The 22,610-nt window shown below is 43.9% G+C and overlaps 1 protein-coding gene across 1 annotated transcript in view; it reads right to left on the reverse strand.

The window, feature by feature from the left end:
- magi1b (membrane associated guanylate kinase, WW and PDZ domain containing 1b) overlaps window positions 1–20,476 on the reverse strand; it is a 254,807-nt gene extending 234,331 nt beyond the window's left edge. Inside the window, exon 1 of the mRNA XM_084063211.1 lies at window positions 19,411–20,476. Coding sequence (XP_083919337.1) covers window positions 19,411–19,750 — 340 coding nt within the window. The 5' untranslated portion in view covers window positions 19,751–20,476. The remainder of the gene's footprint in view (window positions 1–19,410) is intronic.
- Window positions 20,477–22,610: the final 2,134 nt, after the last annotated feature.

Here is a 22,610-nt window from a genome sequence, read left to right on the forward strand (position 1 = left end):
GCTCAAGATAACAAGCGAGAGAGAGAGAGAGATCAAGAGAGGATAAGAGTGGATGGATAGAGAGAGTGAGCGAGTGCCCCTAAGTACAGCATTTAACCGGGGGTAAAGATAGCGCAAGGCATGGAGGAGATAAGACAATCTATCTTGTTTAATTGCCGCCTACGGTGTGATCTGGTTTTATGATTTAGCGTCGTAAGGTTTGAGGTGGGGGGGCCAAATACAATTCTCTGGGGCTGTTCATCCAGAGACCAACGAGGGGGAAAAAAAGAGAAGGACTCGTTTGGGTGATGATGATCCTACTTCCTGGAAAACACTGGGGCCTCTGTCTGCACGGGAAAAAATCCATTTGTTCATTTAACTTAACTTAAAGAGTGTAAGAAATGGACCAATAAGGGTCCTCACCCAGTGTTAATTACGGGTCTACTTGAGTCCATTTTTATTGTCTCCGTCGGGTGGAAACCTTGTATGTCCAAAACTGTTACTTTCCAGGTTTCAAATTCAAAAATAGCAAAAGAAACAGATTCACAAGCTATTTTTGTTTTTTTTTTGTTTTTTTTTAGTTTTGTGTGGCGCTTTAGTATGATGGAGTAGGGCATTAATTTACGAAAAAACACTTAAAGTTAGAATATGGAGATGAGAGGTTTCTGCCCGACAGCAACGATATAGTCTTGGGGTTGAATTAACAATGAGGATTATACAGTGTGTGAGCTTTGTTCGGCCCACTTTATAGGTTCTGTGTCCATCATTCCCCCTGCCGGCAGGACTGGAGGTATAGGTATGCCACAGTATCACTCTAACCTGTCCGACTGGCTCTACTATCTTAACAGGCGCACGCACGCACACGCACACACACACACACACACACGTTTGTATTACTATACAAACGGGTGGCCCTCCCTCTGGAACTCACTCCCAGCTCACGTCAAAGCTAGCCCCCACAGCTCGCCAAATTTAAAACCACACTAAAAAAAAAACACTGACTCAGACTCGCGTTGCCTACCTAATCCCCCTTGTTTTACCTTTACTTCTACAGTTCAACCTCTTATTTAGCATTTTTCTAATAAGGTTGTTTTTATTTTGTTTTCCGTTTTGTAAAGCGACTTTGAGTGCTGCGAAAAGCACTATAGAAAGTGTATGTATTATTATCATGTCAACTAGGAGGTGTTGCTTGCAAAAAGGATTCCTGAGTGACTTGTTTTATGACTGAGTGTGTGTGTGCGTGTGTGTGTGTGTGTGTGTGTGTGAGAGAGAGAGAATCTGGCATGTACCTGTCCTGGACCACTAACTTGACAGGACAGACAGCCAGAAAAAAAACGCAGTGAAACAGCCCCGACTGGACGGGGAGGATTCCAACCGTACCATACCTGCTGGGGGAGGCATTCATCTCGCCAGGCCTGGCCTGCTTATACAGGCTAGTAAACACATCCACTATCACACAGCAAAAAAAGCCTCAACTTCACTGTGTGTAACTGTGTCTGACTGAAAGGGGGCGGTTGGTCTCCGTCAGTCTTAAAATCGGTGTATTTTTCACTGTAAACTTGGAGGGAGGTGGGCAGTGGCTTAAAGTAACTAAGTACCTTTACTCAAGTACTGTACTTCCCTGGGCATGTCATAAAAGGCGTACATCCGGTGAAAATATGCAAGCATCCGGCCACAATAGATGTACAAACTCACAACGTGACAAAATTGAGCTTTTTGAGCTTGTGTAGATCAGCTATTTTCAGATTTTGAGATTTTGTTTAGAGGGAAAAAGGAGGGGACCCAGTATAGAGCCCTAATGGGACCCCGGTTAACTCATTACCTGCCAAAAACGTTTATAAACTTTTTTGAGAATTTAGCTATTGCCGGCAAAAAAAATATTTTTTACAAAAAAACATTTCAAAAATGTTTCTTAATTTTTTGGGTTTTTCCGTTTTTCCGTTCGTCACAAAGAACCAGGGGATAACATTTTCCAAAAAGTTGCTGCTCCATTCACTTCAATGTTAAAAAATAAACAGACAAAAAAAAAAAAAAATCTAAGTACTGTAGCTTAGAAAACACTGGCAGAGGCTACAGACTGTTCTAGAGAAACTCTGGCAGTTATATAGCAGTGGGGTCCGGGGACCCCCAGGGGTTCATGAGGGGGTTATACAACCATTTTAACCCCTTTATCCATATTTTATACGTTGGCTATTGAAACATTGTAGAATTACAAGCTTACAGCACAGTCTTGTACATCTGCTGTTGAACTTTTTTGAAAAATCTTGAAAGTGTTAGAAAGAAAGTATTTTTTAACACAAATGTTCTCTTCTGGGGGTCCCTGGCACATTTTCAGATGTGGGTCCGCGGTCAAATATATATCTATTTGAGGATCCTGGGCAGAAAAAAGTTTGAGAACTACTGGCAAAGGGTTTGAGTGGTTGTGATGCTTTGAGGAAATACATTTGATTGATTAAAAAAAAGGACTATAAGAGCCCAATGCTTTCCAAACCACACCACCAGTGTTTTTCCTTCAACAGCAGGTGTCAGATGGCAGGCGACTCAACCACACGACAGACCAGTAAGTATACTGTACAACACTGTACCAGCATGCAGGCTGTCAATCACGTTTCATCTGTTAGTCACAGCTCGGCTCATGACGGGCCTGCTTGTGTTCAAACAACGCAAACGGATCTCACACACAGTCTCACACACACACACACCCTTATCTCACCTTCATCATCGCATTGAGATCTGAAGTGGTTCAAATACCGGGCGCGCCGCTAATCCGCAAAGTGTGTTTTCCCGTCAAGGTCCCGACCCCTATCATATGTGACACAAGCTCACTGGAAATGTCAGATCTCCATTAAAATGTCAACCGACAACAACGAGACAAAGTGATGTTGGACAATTTGGACAGAGGATACAATGGACTGAGGAAGTGACACACCCACGAGGGGGGGGGGAGAGAGAGATAGAGAGAGAAAACAAACGGTCCCTTAACCCATTAAGACCGGGAACGCATCTGTGTCACTTTAGATTTCTTTGGCTATGTGCCGCGCTATGAGCTTGTAGATCTGCTATTTTTGAAAAATCTTGAGAAAAAAAAATGTTTGGAAAAAAGAGGATTTAGATTTGTTTTAAAGAATCGCCTCAGGTCTTAAAGGGTTAAAGTAGAAAAGGCCTAAGGAGTCCAAGTCTGGAACATGTGACAGCGCTGGGAGCCACAATGCTTATCGCACTCATTCAAGTTTCCCCAGCTGTTTTCAGTGATAAGCTTTTGTTTGGAGCCGTGCGCGCACATTACGTGCGCACAACAACCTTTGTCTATGTCTATGTCTATGTCAGACATTTTCAAAAAATAAGCTCAAAACGTGTCGTGGTCCGAGCTTGTAGATCCGCTATTTAAAAAATCGGAATAGGGCTAAGTAGTTAAATATAAATGTGTGTTTATTTTTATTTCATTTCTCGCGTATCAAATCTAACAAAAATCAGGTTCAGACCCCAAAATCTGGCATTGGTCGGGCTCTAGTATCTTTTGGGGAAAAAAACTAAAATAGCAGATAGGCTATACAAGCTTGTAGATCAGCTATTTTTGAAAAATCCTGAACGTTTTTGCAAATTTGCAATTTTTTAAAATCTGCCTCAGGTCTTAACTCTTTCACTGCCAGAATTATTTCTGGCTGCGTGCACGCACTGCCAGTGATTTTTCGATTTTCTTACCTTTTGTAAGTAGTCGCAGAATGTGAAAAAGAAAAATGTCATCGCGACCTCCCCGTTCGCTTGTATACGCCTTTGAAAATGGCATGTCTCGGCCAAAAATACATAGTAAAAAAAAATGATAAACTACACAGGAGTCGAGATACAGGATCTTTAAGTAATAAGTTAACCAAGAAGTGAATGGAGCAGCAAATCTTCGGATCACGACATCTTGGGTTCTGTGTGAGGAAAACGAAGGACGGGTGGGGGGGGGGGTCCATTGTAACGACTCAGCACAGTTCAACTGGCTACTCCCTCTCAGAACAATAACATCTGCAGCATGTGCGACTAGCACACCTGGCCTAGTATGCATGTCCTCAGCCGTAACCCCACAGTCAGGCGTCACGGAGGGGCTCGTGTGTGTGCCAGTCCCAGGGGGGTGACTCAGCACGCAAGTAGGCCAAAAATCCACTCGCAGCTGTCCCTTAATCACCCCATTTACATCAAGAGGAATAGAAATCAAGCGGCTCACCCAAAAAAAACAGACCATGCGTGTGTGTGTGTGTGTGTGCGCGCGTGTGTGTGCGAACCCCAGAGGGAAATTAGATGCCTTGTCTTAATTCATGAGCTCCGGAGCCCAGTGGAGCTCCAGGACAAGGAGAGAACGTCTGCGTTTGCTGGCAAATCTCCTGCCTTTTGGCGCCGATGAATCTTTCACAAAGTAGGCGATTCTCGATGTGTTAAGCAGATTGGTGCAATATATCATCGGTATAGGAACTGTCATTTCACAGAGGGGTGCATCGAGTGGGCACATCGGAGAGAGAGAGTGAAAGAGAGAGACAGAGAGAGAGAGAGATCATATAAAAAGGCGTGCTGATGTTGCACATTGCTTTTACAATGATGCGCTTGGCTAGGGAAGAGGGAGATCTAATTCCAGGACGGGAGGAGGAAGAAGAAGAAGAAGAGATGAATTCAGCGGGGCCCCCTCGCTCGTGGCAGCGAGTCTAAATTGATAGGCTGTATCTGCGGGAATACGGAGTCTGTGTTGTACAAATCGGCCCCGTCTCATCACCACCACCACCGAGAGATGAAATGAGGATTTAACCCACTAAGACCCGAGGCGATTCTTAAAAATATTTTGAATATTTTTGAAAAAAAAAAAAAAAAAAAATCACAATTTTTCAAAAATAGCAGATCTACAAGCTCATAGCGCGGCACTCGGTGCCACGCTATGAGCTTGTATATCTGCTATTTTTGAATAGCCAAAGAAATCTAAAGTGACACAGATGCGTTCCAGGTCTTAATGGGTTAAATACAAGTTGAGGAGGAGTGTGTGTATTATTCATCAGCGACACGCAGCTACTTCAGACACACTATAGTACACTACAACCCCCCCCCCCCACACACACACACACACACACACACACACACACACACACACACACACCATACTGGCCCAAAGGTTTAGCATGAAAACAGACGACAGAGACCCTAACCACTTTCAACCTGGCTGCCCCCAATTTTGGGCACGTCATTATCAACTGAAATTTAGAAGAAAGATTTGCAGATCTACTACAGCTCACAACTGATTGTTTTTTCCGACCCGGGTTGTAGCTCGGCAGTTTTCGCTTACGCAACATTGCCGTACGACCAAGTATAATACCAAGTATAAACCTCATATGTCCAAAACAGTTGGGCGTCAACAAGTAGGGCGTTCATTTACGAAAAACACACAAAAATATGGAGAATTTGGAGATAAGAGGTTTCTGTCCGACAGCAACGATATACTGATTAAGTGACATTAAAACATAATGTCAGTGATTCCTCTGATGTCGTCTTGGAGCCAGTACACACGCACACACACACACACAGCATGTCATGGTGTCAGCTGTCTCTCCATAAAAACCTAGTGGAGAGAAGGAAACCCTAGATGAGGGGGCAGAATTGAAAGCCTTACATTTTTGCTGGACTTGGTTGGGAGCCATTTCTGGGGCCAATAAAAGCTGTCGGTGACACAGAGCAGACACCTGACCAGAAACCGTCTCACTCTAAAATCCCAGCTATGTAAACAGAGCATTCCTGAGTACTAGTGCAGAGTAATGGTATCAACGTGCGTGTGCGTGCGTCTGTGTCTGTGTCTGTGTGTCTGTGTGTGTGTGTGTGGTGTGACACCATAAGTGCATGCCAGTCCCTGTATGCATTAAGCCTATGTATTTAACCTCAGGGCGTGCATCTCTGACCCCGGTGACGGCGGGTGCGAGCGTGCATCTGCGTGAGCCTCTCGTGATAGGCGCGGCGGCGCTGCCATTACGAGTGACAAATGGAACCCACCACCACGGTATCCCACGCTCACTTTGACCCACAACACGGGAGCTAAAAACACATTGCCCACAGGACCAGGTCGAGAATAGCATCGACGGCATGCAATTAATGTGGTTTAAAGCCTGGGCTTCACACAAGCTCAGCCATGGAGAAGCTAGTCCAGTCAAGTCACTGTGCTGCTGTCGAGCATTTATATGGGATTCTATCCTGCTAATACGGTGCGTGATGCCAACAACAAGCCCTGGACGTAACCCTGGGTCATAGGTTCCACTATGGGCAAAGACACACAGAGTGGTGTGAAAGCCCATTTCCACCACTGAATACGATTTAACCCTTTTACACATTAAGACCTGAGGCGATTATTTTTTATCTGAGATCTCTCAACAAAAGGACTGAAGTTACTTCAAATAAGGATCCCTCTCATCTCATCAGGACTGAATAGCCCGTAACATAAGAGTGTTAACTATACCAGAAATGTACTCATTTAATGTATATGTGATGCCCAACATGACCTAACTTGCTCTAAGAAAAATAAAATAAAAACAAAGTTTAAAAAAAAAAAGAAGACCTGAGGCGATTAAAAACAGTTTTTGAAAAAAATCAAAAGAACAACATTTTCAAGGTTTTTCAATAAATAGCAGATATACAAGCTCATAGCGCGGCACTCGGTGCCGCGCTATGAGCTTGTATATCTGCTATTTTTGAATAGCCAAAGAAATCTAAAGTGACACAGACGCGTTCCAGGTCTTAATGGGTTAAGACCTGAGGCCGATTCTAGAAATGTCCTTCTAAATCAGTTAGTTCTCACACTTTTCAAGATTTTTCAAAAATAGTAGATGTACAAGCACGCAGCGCGGGTCAGCTTGTTGATCTGCCATTTTTGAATAGCCAACGCAAAAATCTAAAATGACAATCTTTATTATTGTAAGAAAAGAATTTGAGATACCTACCTTAACCTAATCATTTTACTTCGTCTTTTATTGTTTGATTTAGAAGGCATTCGTAGAATCGGCCTCAGGTCTTAATGGGTTAAAGTGGATTTGACTGGATGTCAAATTCAGGGTGTGGTGAGGGGAGGGAGGGGAGGGGAGGGGTGTATGGCAGAAAGAGAGGAATACAGACAGTATGTAAGAGGGGTGGGGAAGAGCAAGGAAAATAAAGAGGCACCATAAAGTCAAAAAGAAGAAAAGAAAGCAAAGACAATGAAATGTCTGTTCATTCACACAGCAATGCGAACAGGAGACACTCCCATCATCGTCGTACATGACCAGGGAGAAGGAGAGGCCAGCGCCAAGCTTGACAGAACAAACCTGACCTATGTGAATGGGCTAGAAAAACAAACAGACTGGAAATTGCATGTCTGACCAAGTGAAAAAAAAAAAAAATTCAAGATTTTTCAAAACTAGCAGATCTACAAGCTCATAGCAGGGCACTCGGTGCCGCGCTATGAGCTTGTGTCCTACTATAATTCTAGTAACCTCTGTAGTGGTGTCACAACCCGGTTCTCCTCAGTGGCTGGACCAATTGCTCTGATTTTGCACACAGCCATTGACCATTACCATCTGAACGCAACTGTGAAGCCCGTTTTTCAATTTCATCAAATCTCAGCTTCTTATTAGCGTTTATGTGTCAAACAATGTCGCCTCCCGGGTTGCCAGATCATGTGCGCATATCCCCCCACGGATGCGTCGACCGGGTATGGTCTAGTATCTACTAATTTTGAATAGCCAAAGAAATCTAAAGTGACACAGATGCGTTCCAGGTCTTGGGTTAACCTAAACACAGCCCTTTATCCTTCTGTAATCTGTAATATATATCTGTAATATACAAAAGAAAAAAGGGTTTTCATATCTGTAGAATAGGACACTTCACAAACAAACTGACTACACAGTAAAAAAAATCTCAGTGTTCATTTAACTCAGAGAGTGTATAGATTTAACCAAATTGACCCGTGGCCATGGCGCTTTTGTCAGCCAGGGGAGGGACGTGAAGATAAATAGGAACCTTTTGGGTTTTCCATCGCAGACCTACAAGCTCACAACGCATCAACATTACATGTTGTGAACGATTAGATGAATAGATATCACTCCGAAATGTGTGCAGATTCTCCGCTTTGAGCAATACCGGATGACTTTTTATTACCCGTTGATCTCAGTCTCCCTGCCTCAGATATCAGTTACATTAGCACGTACCTTACTTATCCCAGTGTCACATTTCATAGCGACGTTGTCTCCGGAAGTAATTGGAAAATCAACAACAACCGTTAGCAGGCTGTAATCAATTATGTAATGTCACTGCATAGACGCGGAATCATCCACGTCGGCAGCACTGCGATGCATCTTGGAACCGATTCATTCCCACACCTCTAGCATGCCGTCGCTAATGCCTCATTCATTTATGGGTCTTTGCCAATTTAGTCTACACAATTTAGTCCAATTAGAATTTGATCTGTGGACTGTAAATGTTTAGTAACTGCAGTGCAAAATTAATTCCACATCAGAATAACAAGCGTGGGCAGGGTGAATTGACTTCGATCAACACATTGCCCATGCGTTCAAAAAGTCAAACTAAATGGATTTTGTCAACTTACTTTAACTTCTTAACCACTTTCAACCTGGGTTACCTATTTTGGGCATGTTATTAAAGGCGAACATCTTTATCAAAATATCAGCTCTACAATCTCTACAAACGTTTTGAGTTTGTAGATCGGTTATTTCGCCGTGGAACACCATCAAACAACAAAAGGATAAAATAGGTCTCGACAAGTGGTTAACCTCATTGTAAAATGCCCTTTGAGGGAAAACACCCCACCCACGTGCGTGCTCCTCCCAGTGGGTTCAACCAAACACAGGAAAATTAACTACACATTATTTTCATCTCATGCCCGGTCAAGATTAGCAGTGTTAGTCATTAAGGAGGTGTTGATGAAGCAACGAGTTTGCCTCTCGGCTCAGTAGCTGACCTTAAGGACCGGAGCTAGACAGACAGACAGACATACAGTGTACATACAAACAAACAGACATACAGACAGACAGGGCCACAGCAAGACTGGGCATGCACAATGAGTAAAAAACAACAAAATGCAAGACTGGGCATGCACAATGAGTAAAAAACAACAAAATGCAAACTCAAGTCCCAAACTAAATCTGCTGGACTTCCTTTGTGTCACTGATGCTGACGTTTACGCCATTAGTTCTCAAGCTTTTTCCACGGAACGGGGGAGTGGATAAACGGTGAAACAAAAACACACGTTTTGACGATTGACACTTCACTGCGTCATTGGAGCAGTGGAAAAAAAAGAGTTGAAACGAGATTTTTTTTTTGTAGGGCGTCACGTCCCGGCTCGGTATCGGGCATATCCTCCTCGCAGACAGCCCGGGCATTATGACAAAAAAGAACGAGACATCTATAGGCTGGCTTGCATGGCTGCATGCACCCGGTGTCACCTTGGCCCTTAGCAGTGGTGGAAAAAGTACTCAAATGTTTTACGTAAGGAAAAGTCTCAATACTGCAATGTGGAAGCACTCTGTTACAAGTAAAAGTCCGGAATTCAAAATTGACTCGAGTAAAAAGTACAAAAGTATGGGTATCAAAATGTATTTAAAGTACCGAAAGTAAAAGTACTAAAATGTTTGAAAATAGCCGATCTACAAGCTCACAGTCACAACGTGTCGCGTTGTGAGCTTGTAGATCGGGTATTTTCAAATAGCCTAGGTATAAAACAGGGCTAAAGTGGTTAATGTATGTTTTATAATGTAATAATTTATATCTGCAAAGTAACTAGTAAATAAAGTTTTCAAACAATTGTAGTGGAGTAAAAGCACAATATTTGCCTCTGAGATGAAGTGGAGTAGAAGTAAAAGTATAGGCAATTGGAAATACTCCAGTAAAGTAAAAAGTAGCTCAAAATTGTACTTAAGTACAGCACTTGAGTAAATGTACTTGGTTACTTTGCACCACTTGGCCCTCAGCTGCTAGCCACTTGTTCCTGAGCATCCATCAGCTGGAAGGACACCTTGCGAGGCTGATGACACAGTACGTGTGGGATATACCCGCCCCCCCCGGTACCGTAAGAGATTACCGAAGCCAACGGTTTGGCTGACGGTTTTCCCTGCTATAATAACCACACAGGACACACATGCTTTCTCAATCACCGCCGGCACCGCCACTACTGGTCTCAATCACCCGGGGCCGCCCCCACATTTCCAGATGGAAGATTTTGGAGGCAACTCCTGAATTGCATACGTGCCATGTGCGAGCGCAAGCACACACACACACACACACACACAAAAGAAATGGCGAATAACAGATTCAAAGACATCTGTCCAAAAACAAACAGACATTTCACCAGCCATTTCTTTCCACGTTAATTTGTAGCTGCAGCTCCACTCCTCCTCAACTAATACCAAATGTAGACTTCCCAAAGTTTTTGTTTTTTTTTGCACAGGGAATGAAGATCAACATGGGCTGGGGGGGAGGGGCGGGGGGGGGGGTGTGAGTGTGATAACGCCTGATTGGGTCAATTAGCAAAAAAACGCTTCCTGGAAGAGCTAACCGCAACACTGTTTTTTTTTTTTTTTCGTCAAAACGGATGCGTGCTAGCTTCCTGCACGTAAACACGAACACATGCGACACATCCGGTTCTGTCTTCCCCAATTCAAATCTGGTTCGAAGGTTCTTTCTCCTCCTTCTCTCATGCCCCCCCCACCCGGCGGCCCCCGCCTCACCAATTACAGTGACTTAACCACTTCAGCGTTCAGCCCCTAAGCGAAAAAATAGCAGATCTACAAAACACAATGTCCAAAACATTGTTGAAATGCACAAGTCTACTATGGGACGTGTTGTGAGCATCTGCCATTTTCACTATTTAATAAAAAATATATGTATATACTCTTTTCTTTCTTTCTTTCTTTTAATTATTGAAAGCAAAACAAAAATCCCCCAAAATAGCTTTGCCAGGGTTCATGTGGTTAACAACCAAATAAAACCATCTCATTGGTCTGGTCACACCCTGTCATCCATAACAACCATACAAGTGATCTGTCAGCAGCAGTGTCTTTTCATTAGCAGTGTAGATTAGGAAAGCCCCCTCCCCCCCCCCCCTCCCCTGACAGGGGATCACAATTCACACATTCATACCACAAAAGAGTGTGGAGAGAATAACGGATGAAGAATGAAGGGTGGGAGGATAAAGAGATACGCTTGAATGAATGGAAGGAAGAAGAAAAGTTTGGACCGCATGTGTGTGTGTGTGTCATTTCCACCGGGTTGGCGCTCAGGAGCGCTCTCTTCTTGGTTCCACTCAGCGTCCTGCGTATGTGCCATGTTTAAAACAAAAACAAACTTTTAAATCACTCAACAACATAGCAGGTGCGCCGATAGCAATGGCCTCGAGGCCCGTCCGAGCAAGCTGCTAGGGCGGCGAGCGAGCGCGCCTAACAGCACCGTCCCGAGTTAGCAAGCCGCGGTGCGGACGGCATAGGTCGTCAAGCGAACCGAAACGAGCTCCCTCCTTCGCGTCTCAGCAGTCGGGGGGGGGGGCGGGTTTTGAGCTCCATTCCGGTGGAAATAACGTTACGTACGCACTTTAAGCATATTCACATGGCAGCCACATTGTTCTGTGTGTGTGTGTGTGTGTGTGTGTGTGTGTGTGTGTGTGTGTGTGTGTGTGTGTGTGTGTGTGTGTGTGTGTGTGTGTGTGTGTGTGTGTGTGTGTGTGTGTGTGTGTGTGTGTGTGTGTGTGGTCTGACCACTGAGGCAGAAAAGACGCTTGAGTCTATCCTCTTAATCAGCACTGGCCTGTCCCTAAAAAGCCACAGATATCCCCTCATTGGATGTGACTTGTGCACGCATCAGTGTGCATTGTGTGTAAGCTTGTGGTGAACAACACAACACGGTAATGAGATTTGTGCAGTCAGACACCAGGGCTCAGACAGACCATAATTAAAGGTACTGTGTTTTAGGAAAAGGAAATGCAATTACACACCGGTACCTACGTAAGTACCCGAGAGACATGCCTATTGATTTTTGCTTTAGTCTGTGGCAGCAACACATGTCGAGGACCAGATTCAAGAAATACAAAGTGGATTTTTTTGGGGGCATTTTGAAGGGGCATGTTGTATTTTCATGGCAACTGGGCCGTCCTACAATAGCAACATCTTCGCCTTCTCCTCTTTTAACCACTTTCAACCTGGCGTCCCTATTTTGAGCATGTCACATTACAGGCTTTCACCTATAACGACTGGTAGTCAAATGTAGCGAAAATAGCACATCTGCAAGCTCGTAGCTCAAGCTTGTAGAACAACTTTGATATTTTTGTTGTACGACGAATTATATAGGGCTACGTTATTAATAGCAGCAGAACTGACAGTGGACTTGGCCACTGTATGTTGTGTATATATGCATTCTCTCTCTCTTACACACATGTACACACACAGCACTGTTCATCTTCATACATGCATTTCATTCCATTCCTGACTGAGAGGGAATAATGCGGCCCAATGCTCAAAGATTGTGCATCCTCTGAACTGTGAAAAGAGAGAGGGACCTTGCATAGCTCCGTTTACTTCTGATGTTGAAAGAGGTCTTGGTTTTCGACAACGCGTGGCGGCAATGTGAGCACACTGCCCGTCATAGCATCGGCCACAAACACACGTCTCGCTGTTAAAACGTTATTTAACTCATTTTGTTAACGGACAGTTGGAACATCCTTAATCTGCCCCCCCCCCCAATAAATAATTAAAGCTTGATGCTTGATGTGCTTGAACGCGCACATTTTCAGCATACAAAATGCTCTGTAAAAATCCTAGAATGGTAGACTATTTAGCCACTTTACGGTTACAAGCTGATGATGACACCAACACCGATAATCGCCGTACCTCACAGCGGTGGGGATTATGCTAACAAGACAGCCGGATTGACAGAGTGGGGGAGTGCGCAGAGAGAGGCCTTCTGAGTAGCTTTGTCAAGTCATCCTCCACTGTGTAGAGAGACTAATAGATACTCAGTCCAGGGCTACTGAAGCCTAAGACAGACAGCCAGATATTAAGCTCCGAGGATACATTTCAACTCTGTTCTTCTGACACTCAAAGCCCCTTGCCCGTTTCCTCGTTGGACGGAAGAAGAAGAAAGCGCCGGGCGTATATTTACAGGGGTGGCCATTGAGCCTCACAACCTGCTGACAGATGTTCTTAGCATCGGGTTCAGAGCGGTTCTCCAGGGCTCATTGTGTTATACTGTAGTTACACAGTAGCCTTGAACAAGGCTGGGAGCACATTGTGTTCTCCTTATCCACTTCCCTGCTGGTAACTCCTTTCACAGGCCAGTAGCAATTATTGCCAAAGAGATTTTTATATATATATATATATATATATATATATATATATATATATATATATATATATATATATATATATATATATATATATATATATATATATATATATATATATGCCATAATATTGGCCATTCAAAACAAAGCCAATCGGAAAATCTTTGTGGTGTCGCACACCTTGAAGAATGTGTGGACTTGGAGAGCAGGTTTGGCGTCATTGCACGGTCTGTTCTACTGTATGCATTGTTGTATTGTTGCAATCATCCGATCACCCATATAAACAAATATTAGCTTAAAACAGTGAATCCTTGTAAACCATGTGTGAGAACGAGCGTACAGGAGGCTCTGCCGGGGTAGAGGTCGGACGAGGAAGTGGGATTTGCCTTTCTTTACCCATTGTCGTCTTCACTTAAAACTCTCTCCGCTGTAAATCAGTGAAGTCTTTCTCCTCCCCTGACAGAGTGTGTAACTGCAAGCGGCAAGTGTGACCAACACCTATTGAGCCCTCGATTACAACAGGCTGCACTTGAGCTAATCGGGAAGACAAACGGAATCCCGCAATCAACAACAGGAAGAGTGTGTCGTGCGTGTGTGCGTGTGTGCGTGTGTGCGTGCGTGTGTGTGTGCGTGCGTCAGAATTGGCAGATTCTGCGAGAGAAATAAGCAACCAGGTCTATGAAAACAGGCCCAAAAGAAGCGGACTAGGCTAACAACATGTCGCGACGCGTGGGGGGGGGGGGAGGGGGTCACAATATATTTTCAGATGGCGGGTCCACGGACAAATACATATTAATGTGGGGGGTCCTTGCCATGAAAATGTTTAAGAACCCCTGACAACATTAGGAAACAAGCCCAAAATATTAAGCAACTACACTTTAGAAACGAGCCCAAAAAAAAAACGCAACCACCAATATTCACATTAAGCAACTTTACAGAAAAACACGCCCAAAATAAGCGGACATGGCTATACTGGTGTGTGCGTGTGTGTGTGTGTGTGTGTGTGTGTGTGTGTGTGTGTGTGTGTGTGTGTGTGTGTGTGTGTGTGTGTGTGTGTGTGTGTGTACCCATTAAGACCTGGAACGCATCTGTGTCATTTTTAGATTTCTTTAGGCTATTCAAAAATAGCAGATATACAAGCTCATAGCGCGGCACCGAGTGCCGCGCTACGAGCTTGTAGATCTGCTATTTTTGTAAAATTGTGAAAATGTGTGCAAATCTTTGAATATATGTGTATTTTTTAAAGCGTTAGGATTTAGAAAACATTTTCTTCATCGGCCTCAGGTCTTAATGGGTTAAGTGAGATTACAAAAGGGCGGCACATTAGGGAGACGACAACATTTCATGGCCCATTTCGTTGGTGCCGGTGTCCCTCCGGTGTATTTCAATGCTGTGCATAAAGCTGGGCAGACAGACACACAAACATAAAACGTGTTTACACTGTACAGATGTGCATTCTATTTCTCTCTCTCATTCACATACGCACATATACAGTACCTACACTTTCTCTTACACAGACACACCATCCCTCAAATTAAAGCCAGATCTGCTGCCTAAAGCCAGGCTAGGAGAGGAAGTGGAGCAGTTCCACTGCTGTCAAAGAACACAAAAGGTAGAAGAAGGGCTGCGTTCCCGCTGAGACAGAGGAAATAAACACTTCCACATGCAATGCTAGCCAGAAACACACACACACACACACACAGTGCTGTAAATTTCAACAGGAGAGGCCCTAGCAAGCTACTCATATGGAGAACCGGGGGGGAAAAAACACACTTTCTGCTCCCAGAAATTTACAGCCGAGCTCAGGGATTGTTCATTACACCAGCCCTGCAATATAACACAGCTACTGTAGGTGCACCACAAATAAAACTGACAGAGTAAAAGTTCCAGATCAAATGCATTCATTGTCTTAGCTTCACTGAATGTTTCACAAATGTATGTAGAAATCAATGAAGTCAGATGTATTTCACCAACAACAAGGTCGTAGAAGTGGACACACATTTCACAGCCTTTTGGCTGCAACATTTCAGAATGTGCAAAGACAAGTCCACTCTCAAACTGTGCAGTATGATCAGTCCATTCATCGGAAACATATCCGAGAAGGCGCAGACAGAGGAATTAGCTAACACTAGAGTCCATACCCGTGGGGGGGATATGCACACATTATCTGGCAACCAGGGATCCTTCTTTGAAAAAAATCTAAACAAACATTTTTCAAGATTTTTCAAAAATAGCAGATCTACAAGCTCATAGCGCGGCACTCGGTGCCGCGCTATGAGCTTGTAGATCTGCTATTTTTGAATAGCCAAAAAAATCTTAAGTGACACAGATGCGTTCCAGGTCTTAATGGGTTAAAATAAGTTTATGGAAAACAACGAGGCTAGCGACTAGCGTGGTATGCAAGAGGATTGCGTCGCTTACAGAACAGCGATGCAGGTGACTGAGGCCACTAAAATACCGCCTTTAGTAAACCCTGACCTTGTGTGCCTGTGTGCCATTATCCATGCCCACACACACAGAATGCATGCATACATTAGAACACATTAGAACCAAAAAACTGACATTATGCAATCTGTAAACTTTTGGGAGGCCATAAATGCACAATTGCAATAATCTCTTCTCACAATAAAGCCTGTGTGTGTATGTATGACTGTCTGTCCAATAATCACTTGCAAAATGCAGACCAATAGTTAATCATCTTGTTGTATGTTTGGCTTGTAATAGGTTTGTTTACATTGGTTATGTTAAGTAAAACAGACCCATATTTTGATTTATGATGGGTAAAGGTTCCAAAAAGCTTGTTTTCCCCATCTACAAATCAAACTCTTTAAGAACGCACGTGCATAATAAAGCCATAATTGACACGTTCAAAACAATCCTGGATCGGGCCTCTTTAACTGCAAAGCGGGGAGTAAGAGCAATTTTCTTCTAGTAATAGAACGTGTTGTTCCTCTAGAATCTAGGCCTATGTGTGGAGAACTACATATTGGAACTGTTCCTTTATTACATAATCCACTTAATGATTTCCCACAGCTTTGGTCAGGATCAATACGGACTAATGTGGCCATGCAGAGTCTCTGAACTGGTAGGGTGAGAGCATTTTTCAGTGTGTGTGTGTGTGTGTGTGTGTGTGTGTGTGTGTGTGTATGTGTGTGTGTGGTTTCCTTTTTTGACAGAACGGCTCCCAAAGAAACCCTGAGCAAACACTACAATCAGTTCTGCAGTATCGGTTCAGAACTCTTATCAGCTCAGCAGCACTGCGACTATCAATGCTCCTGTGTGTGTGTGTGTGTGTGTGTGTGTGTGTGTGTGTGTGTGTGTGTGTGTGTGTGTGTGTGTGTGTGTGTGTGTGTGTGTGTGTGTGTGCGTGCGTGCGTGCGTGCGTGCGTGCGTGCGTGCGTGCGTGCGTGCGTGCGTGCGTGCGTGCGTGCGTGCGTGCGTGCGTGCGTGCGTGTGTGCGTTCACATGAGCGAGGACGGAGAGTGTTGAAACCTTTCCGACATGGTACTTGTCAAACATGTCCTCTCTTAAGTCATTGCCGTCAACACCAATAGCGAGCATCGTGAATATGATCAGTGGGCCATCGCACCGCATGGCAATAAATCCCTCTGCTATCACTGCTTTATTAAGACTGCGTAAGTGGAAGAGGCTCTGGGTAAAATTAGGTCACTCGGATTTTTACAGATGGCCCCTGTTGCTAAACATATTTCTCCAATTAAGGCTGATTAGGGAGGGGAAATTCCCAGACAGCATGAATTATTAAGAATTGGAAATGGAATTTGATCACATGACACCGTAAAGATCATCCAACCCCCCAAGATGGGATCTGGAAATGGGCCCTGGTGGAACACCGGGAGCTCTGAGAGAGAGAGCTGATTGGCCAAGAGAGGAAAAGCTAGTTTCCTCTTTATTGTCTGGAATGTTCATGAACAGTAGAGGGAAGGGGATGAAAGGAGACTGAACTAGGCTACACATTGTTCCAACCAACTTGGATGACATGTTTTACAAAGCCGTCTGGCCTACTGTAACGTCTGTCTGTTACACCACTAGTAGCTTAGCTTCACATTTTGCATTGATTTAGCAGCGTTTAAGACAACAAAAACAATATACACGTATTCATCTAAAAGCAGGGTCTGGGCTCTACAAGGCGAACTCGCGCGAATAAAAATGAATAAAATCCCTGCATTACTTCCGAACGGACCTATTATCGTCTCTGTCGGGTGGAAACCTCACATGTCCAAAACTGTTACTTTTCAGGATTCAAATAAAAAAATAGCAAAAGTAGCAGATCTACAAGCTCGAAACCCGCCGCTTCCCGCCGCGTTTCGAGATTGTAGATCTGCTACTTTTGTATCTCTTTTGTATCGCTCTAGAATGATCAAGTAGGGCGTTAATTTACGAAAACCCACAAAAAGTAAAAATATGGCGATAATTGTTTTTTGCACAACAGCAACGTTATAATGCAACGCAGCTATCGTCGTTTACACGAGGTTATAAATATGCATCGGTATGTCCTTCAAGAGTCCGTTGTTCTTTTTGTCTCCCACCGCTGCTTGGCAGTGCCCCAGCTCCGGGCATCCCCCGGCAGTCTGCTCTGCTACAACCGGGAGGCTGTCAGGATGGCTCAGTGTCAAGCTGCCTGGCCATGCTGCTGAGTCAAGCTGACCAATGTGTGCCCGGGCCCACACACTGGCCTGATGTGATGTTCATGCCGCTGCTGCTATTATTACACAACAGTGGTTGGCAAACTTTTTTCATGTCAGGGACCCCCAAATTGATATGCATTTGGCCGCGGACCGCCATCTGAAAAGGTTTTTCAAAAATATTTTCAAATATCCAATTTATAGGGTTTAAGTGGTTGAACTGATTTTGATACTAAATCATTTGGCTGGGGACACCCCTGGACCCCTGGGGGTCCCCGGACCCCACTTTGAGAACCACTGTATTACTTACATGATCAGTAGTATGCAGATGTAATGGATACAACCAAAAAGGCCTCTGGACCTATTATAAAGTAGTGCCATAGCATGGATAGAGACTATACTGATATGACAACAAGCTATTTTTTGTTGAGGATGGAAGACGGATGGCTGTAGGCTAAAATCAAGGGTCTTCAACAGGGGGTCCTCAGAGTTAGCACAGGGGGGCCACCAAGTCATTGCGTGACAGGAACTTTGTTTTTTCATTAACCGCTTGAACCCTAGCATCCCCATTTCTGAGGGGAGCATTAGCCGAAAATAGCAGATCTACAAGCTCGCAACACCTCACATCGCTTCTAGATCGGCTATTTTCGGGGAAGAGGTTTGGTGTAGGAAAAAAGAGCAGACCCAAGTACAGAGCCAAAGGTCAGGTTTACTAGGGGTACCGTTTTAAGTGGTTAAATGTCTGAAAATACACATTAACATGAATCCAACACTGGTGACAGTGTTGTCAAACAAGTCTGTGAAGTGATCTATGAAATCTACAAAAAAAGTTGGATCTGCAACACAATTTTATACAACATGTAGTGGAGAGGGGGGGTCCCTGCTTCATCTCTCTCTCAGCTAAGGGGTCCTTAGCCTGAAAAACGTTGAAGACCCCTGTGGCTAAATGATTGATGAAGCGCACTTTGGTATCGTCTCAAAAGGGTTTTGGACCATATCATAATCACTCATAAAATAAAAATCACAAAGAATCATCCGGAAAAACACACACACACAGCAGGATGTTAAACCACCAGCATAATAAATAACGTGTTAATTGCTCCATCACACACGGAATACACAGGACCCCAATGGAAACAAGCCATAGTGCTTTCTTGGGTCTATACTTTTGTATGCATCTGTACCTCCTGCCTGTTTTACAAACTGTTAAAAGTATTCAATCAATCAATCAAAAGCCTCAGTCTTCCAATGACAGACTTGCCTAGCCTCGCGTAGCCACTATGTGATAGGAACTTTGTTTTCACATTAATCACATGAACCCTTGCACCCCTATTCTGAGGGGAACATTGGCCAAAAAATAGCAGATCTACAAGCTCACAACGCTGTGAGCTTGTAGATCTGCTATTTTTTTTGGTGGCACTTTCAGCCTCCGATGACGACGAGTGACGACCCCCTTACCTTGCCGGACTGTTTTCAACCTGACGGGCCCCCTGCAGTTCCTGATCACCGTCTGCACGTCGTACAGCGGCAGCCCCGAGATGGAGAGGTTCTCCACCTCCAGCAGCAGCCCCCCCGAGATGAGCTTCCCGTGCTTATAGAGCACGACCCCCGTGTTGTTCTGGTCCTCGGCGGAGGCAGATCCTTCATCACCATCGAGTCCTCCGATGTAGGCGAACTCACCTCGCTCCGCGCCCCCCAGCAGCGGCACGTTCAGCTCGCCGCGCGCGTCCTTGCAGACGGCGCACTCGCTCACTCTGGAGGTCCAGTGGTTCTTCTTTTGGACCACTTTGGAGGACATTGTAAGGTATAAAAAAAATAACAGTCCCCCCCCTCCACGACCCACGCACGCCCAACACGTGCTCACACACACACAAACAGTAGTAGGTCTCCACACGCAGATATATTCCAGTTTTTTCACGCGCGGCAGCAAACTTTCTTCCTCTTCCACCAACACAGGAGGAACATGAGTGCGTTGTTAGGCAGACACTCGGGCAAAGAGACCGCGCGGTTCTCTCTCTCTTTACTTCCACAAACAACCAAACAAACAGCGACGGGAATGTAATTATTTAAGCCATGTCTTTCCTTTAAAACTCCCCTTTAATAGCCTGCCCCGGCTATAGTATAACAAAATGAAAACGTTGTTGTTCTTCTTCTCGTCTCCGTGACATTCTTTGAATCTTTTTTTTCCACGGGTTTTTTTTAATCCTCTTTCTACCGGTGTTTCATCTTCGGCGCGCGCCACTCACTGTGTGGCGTACATTTGTTTGCCCTACACGCCACTTTATAAATCCTCTTCTTGTCTTATTCACAACGATAATAACTCACTTTGTGAGTGTTTTTCTTTCCCCAAACTATACGCCTAAGACTGGACTCTTTCCTTGTAACGTATTCCCTGGGTGAAATACAAAAAAAAGTTGGTGCGTGTTTGTTATTTCCTCGGGGCGTCCACGCTAGTCCACACGGCTACTTCAAAGCAGGTACAAGTAACACACCGCTGTGTGTGTGTGTGTGTTGCGTGGACTCTCTCTCTTTCTCTCTCCGTTGCGTTTGACTGGGATGTGTGTGCTAGCTGATGGGACCGTGGGCGCATGCGCACTGGTCTCTCTGGAGGCAGCCAGGGGGAATCCTGGGCTACACCTTTAGCACTGGGTCCTAAAGAGTCGAGTCATGCTTTGTCAGGCCAGTGGTTCTAAAAAAAACAGTGGTGGAAAAAGAATACTCCCATTTTCTACTTAATATTAAGACCTGAGGCGATTCTTATTTTTTTTCTTCTAAATCCTAACGGTTTCTTGAAAAAAATAAAAAATAAATGTTTTCAAGATTTTTCTAAAATAGCAGATCTACAAGCTCATAGCGCGGCACTCGGTGCCACGCTATGAGCTTGTATATCTGCTATTTTTGAATAGCCAAAGAAATCTAAAGTGACACAGATGCGTTCCAGGTCTTAAGTAAAAGTATCAATACTACAATGCAGAAATGCTCTGTTACAAGTACAAGTCTGGTATTCAGAATTTGCTTGAGTCAAAGTGCAAAAGTATTGGCATCAAAATGTACTTAAAGTAGGCTACCAAAAGTAGAAAGTGCTCGTTATGCAGAATGTCCCATTTCAAGTTTTCAAATGTATAACATCTTTTGAAAATGGCTACTAATAGTAGATCGGCTATTTTCAAATGGCCGAAATGTATATAGGGCTGAAGTGGTTAATGTATGTTTTGTAATAATAATAAAAATCTACAAAATAATTGTAGTCGAGTAAAAGTACAATATTTGCCTCTGAGATGTAGTCGAGTAGACGTAGAAGTATTGGAAATTGGTAACACTCAAGTAAAGTACAAATACCTCAAAATTGTACTTAAGTACAGTACTTGAGTACATGTTCTTAGTTACTTTCCACCACTGCTCTGAGAATGTGCGAAATGGATCCTTATTTGTGCACTCTCAGAGTTACAGACCTATAACTTGGACGTCCAATTGGAACCCTCTCAAAGAACCCCGAGGCTGAGGGGTCCCTGGGCCCCACTTTGAGAAACACACATTTATTGAGTCGGTTCACTCCCAGAGTCCCAGTTCAATCAAAGACCACTGTAAAATGTGATGTTAAAGGAGTAGTTCACCCCAAAAACGACATATTTTCTCTCAATTCCACACCCCATGAAGACTTGAATTCATGGAAATGTTTTAGTTTACTACTCTACCCGGTCAAATTATTGGCTTAGGAATGCGACAAAAACAAAAAAATCTCCATGAATTCAACTTCAAGGCTTCTTTCTTGAGGTGTGGAATTGATAGAAAAGAAGTCATTTTTGGGGTGAACTACTCCTTTAAAAGCTGCAAATCCATAACTTTGATGTTTTATATACCAGGCCGGGCATTCAAACCGAGGGTCTGCTGCATGATGAGAGACCAAATTTCGACCCCTCATGCCAAATACAGTCCATGCTGCATGGGAGATGCTACTATGGTCAACCAATCGGTGTCCGACCCCATACAGACACCAGGATCTACATTTATCAATGGAAGAGTAATAGGGAGACCACCTCCAACCTGCTTACAAATGCCATTTTATTCAGTCTAATAAGTTCCGGAATGCAGCTCTAATTTAACTGAGGTCTAATTTCATTAATTGCATTTTCATAGACTGGACATAAATGTCTGTTGTATAGTTAAATATTTGCTTGAAACGTTCCAACATTGGTCAAACTCTAAATTAATGAAGTTGTTGTAATTCGTCTCTGTGGGTGGAAACCTCATCTCCCAAAACTGTTTTCAGGGTTCAAATTCAAAAACAGCAAAAGGAGCAGATCTACAAGCTCAAAATGCGCCGCTGTCGTGCCGCAGTTCGAGCTTGAAGATCTGCCACTTTTGCTGTTTTTGTGTGACGCTCTAGTAAGGCATTGATAATTGAACTTTTGGGTACATTTTGAATAACTCTGGTCATGATGGAGGAGGGATTGTAGTCACATACCAATATGCACTATGTGCACCCACATCCGTTGTTAACGATTTCATGTGGAATGTAAATGAGATGACAACCTAGTCAGGTTACAGTGGGTCATTATCTGTGAGCTGTCTGTCTGTCAGGTTGGACTGGTCTCTCTCTCTCTCTCGCTCTCGCTCTCTCTCTCTCTCTCTCTCTCTCTCTCTCTCTCTCTCTCTCT

The sequence above is a fragment of the Gymnoscopelus microlampas genome (genome assembly GCF_963454915.1).
Source record: "Gymnoscopelus microlampas genome assembly, chromosome: 7".
NCBI classification, from domain to species: domain Eukaryota; kingdom Metazoa; phylum Chordata; class Actinopteri; order Myctophiformes; family Myctophidae; genus Gymnoscopelus; species Gymnoscopelus microlampas.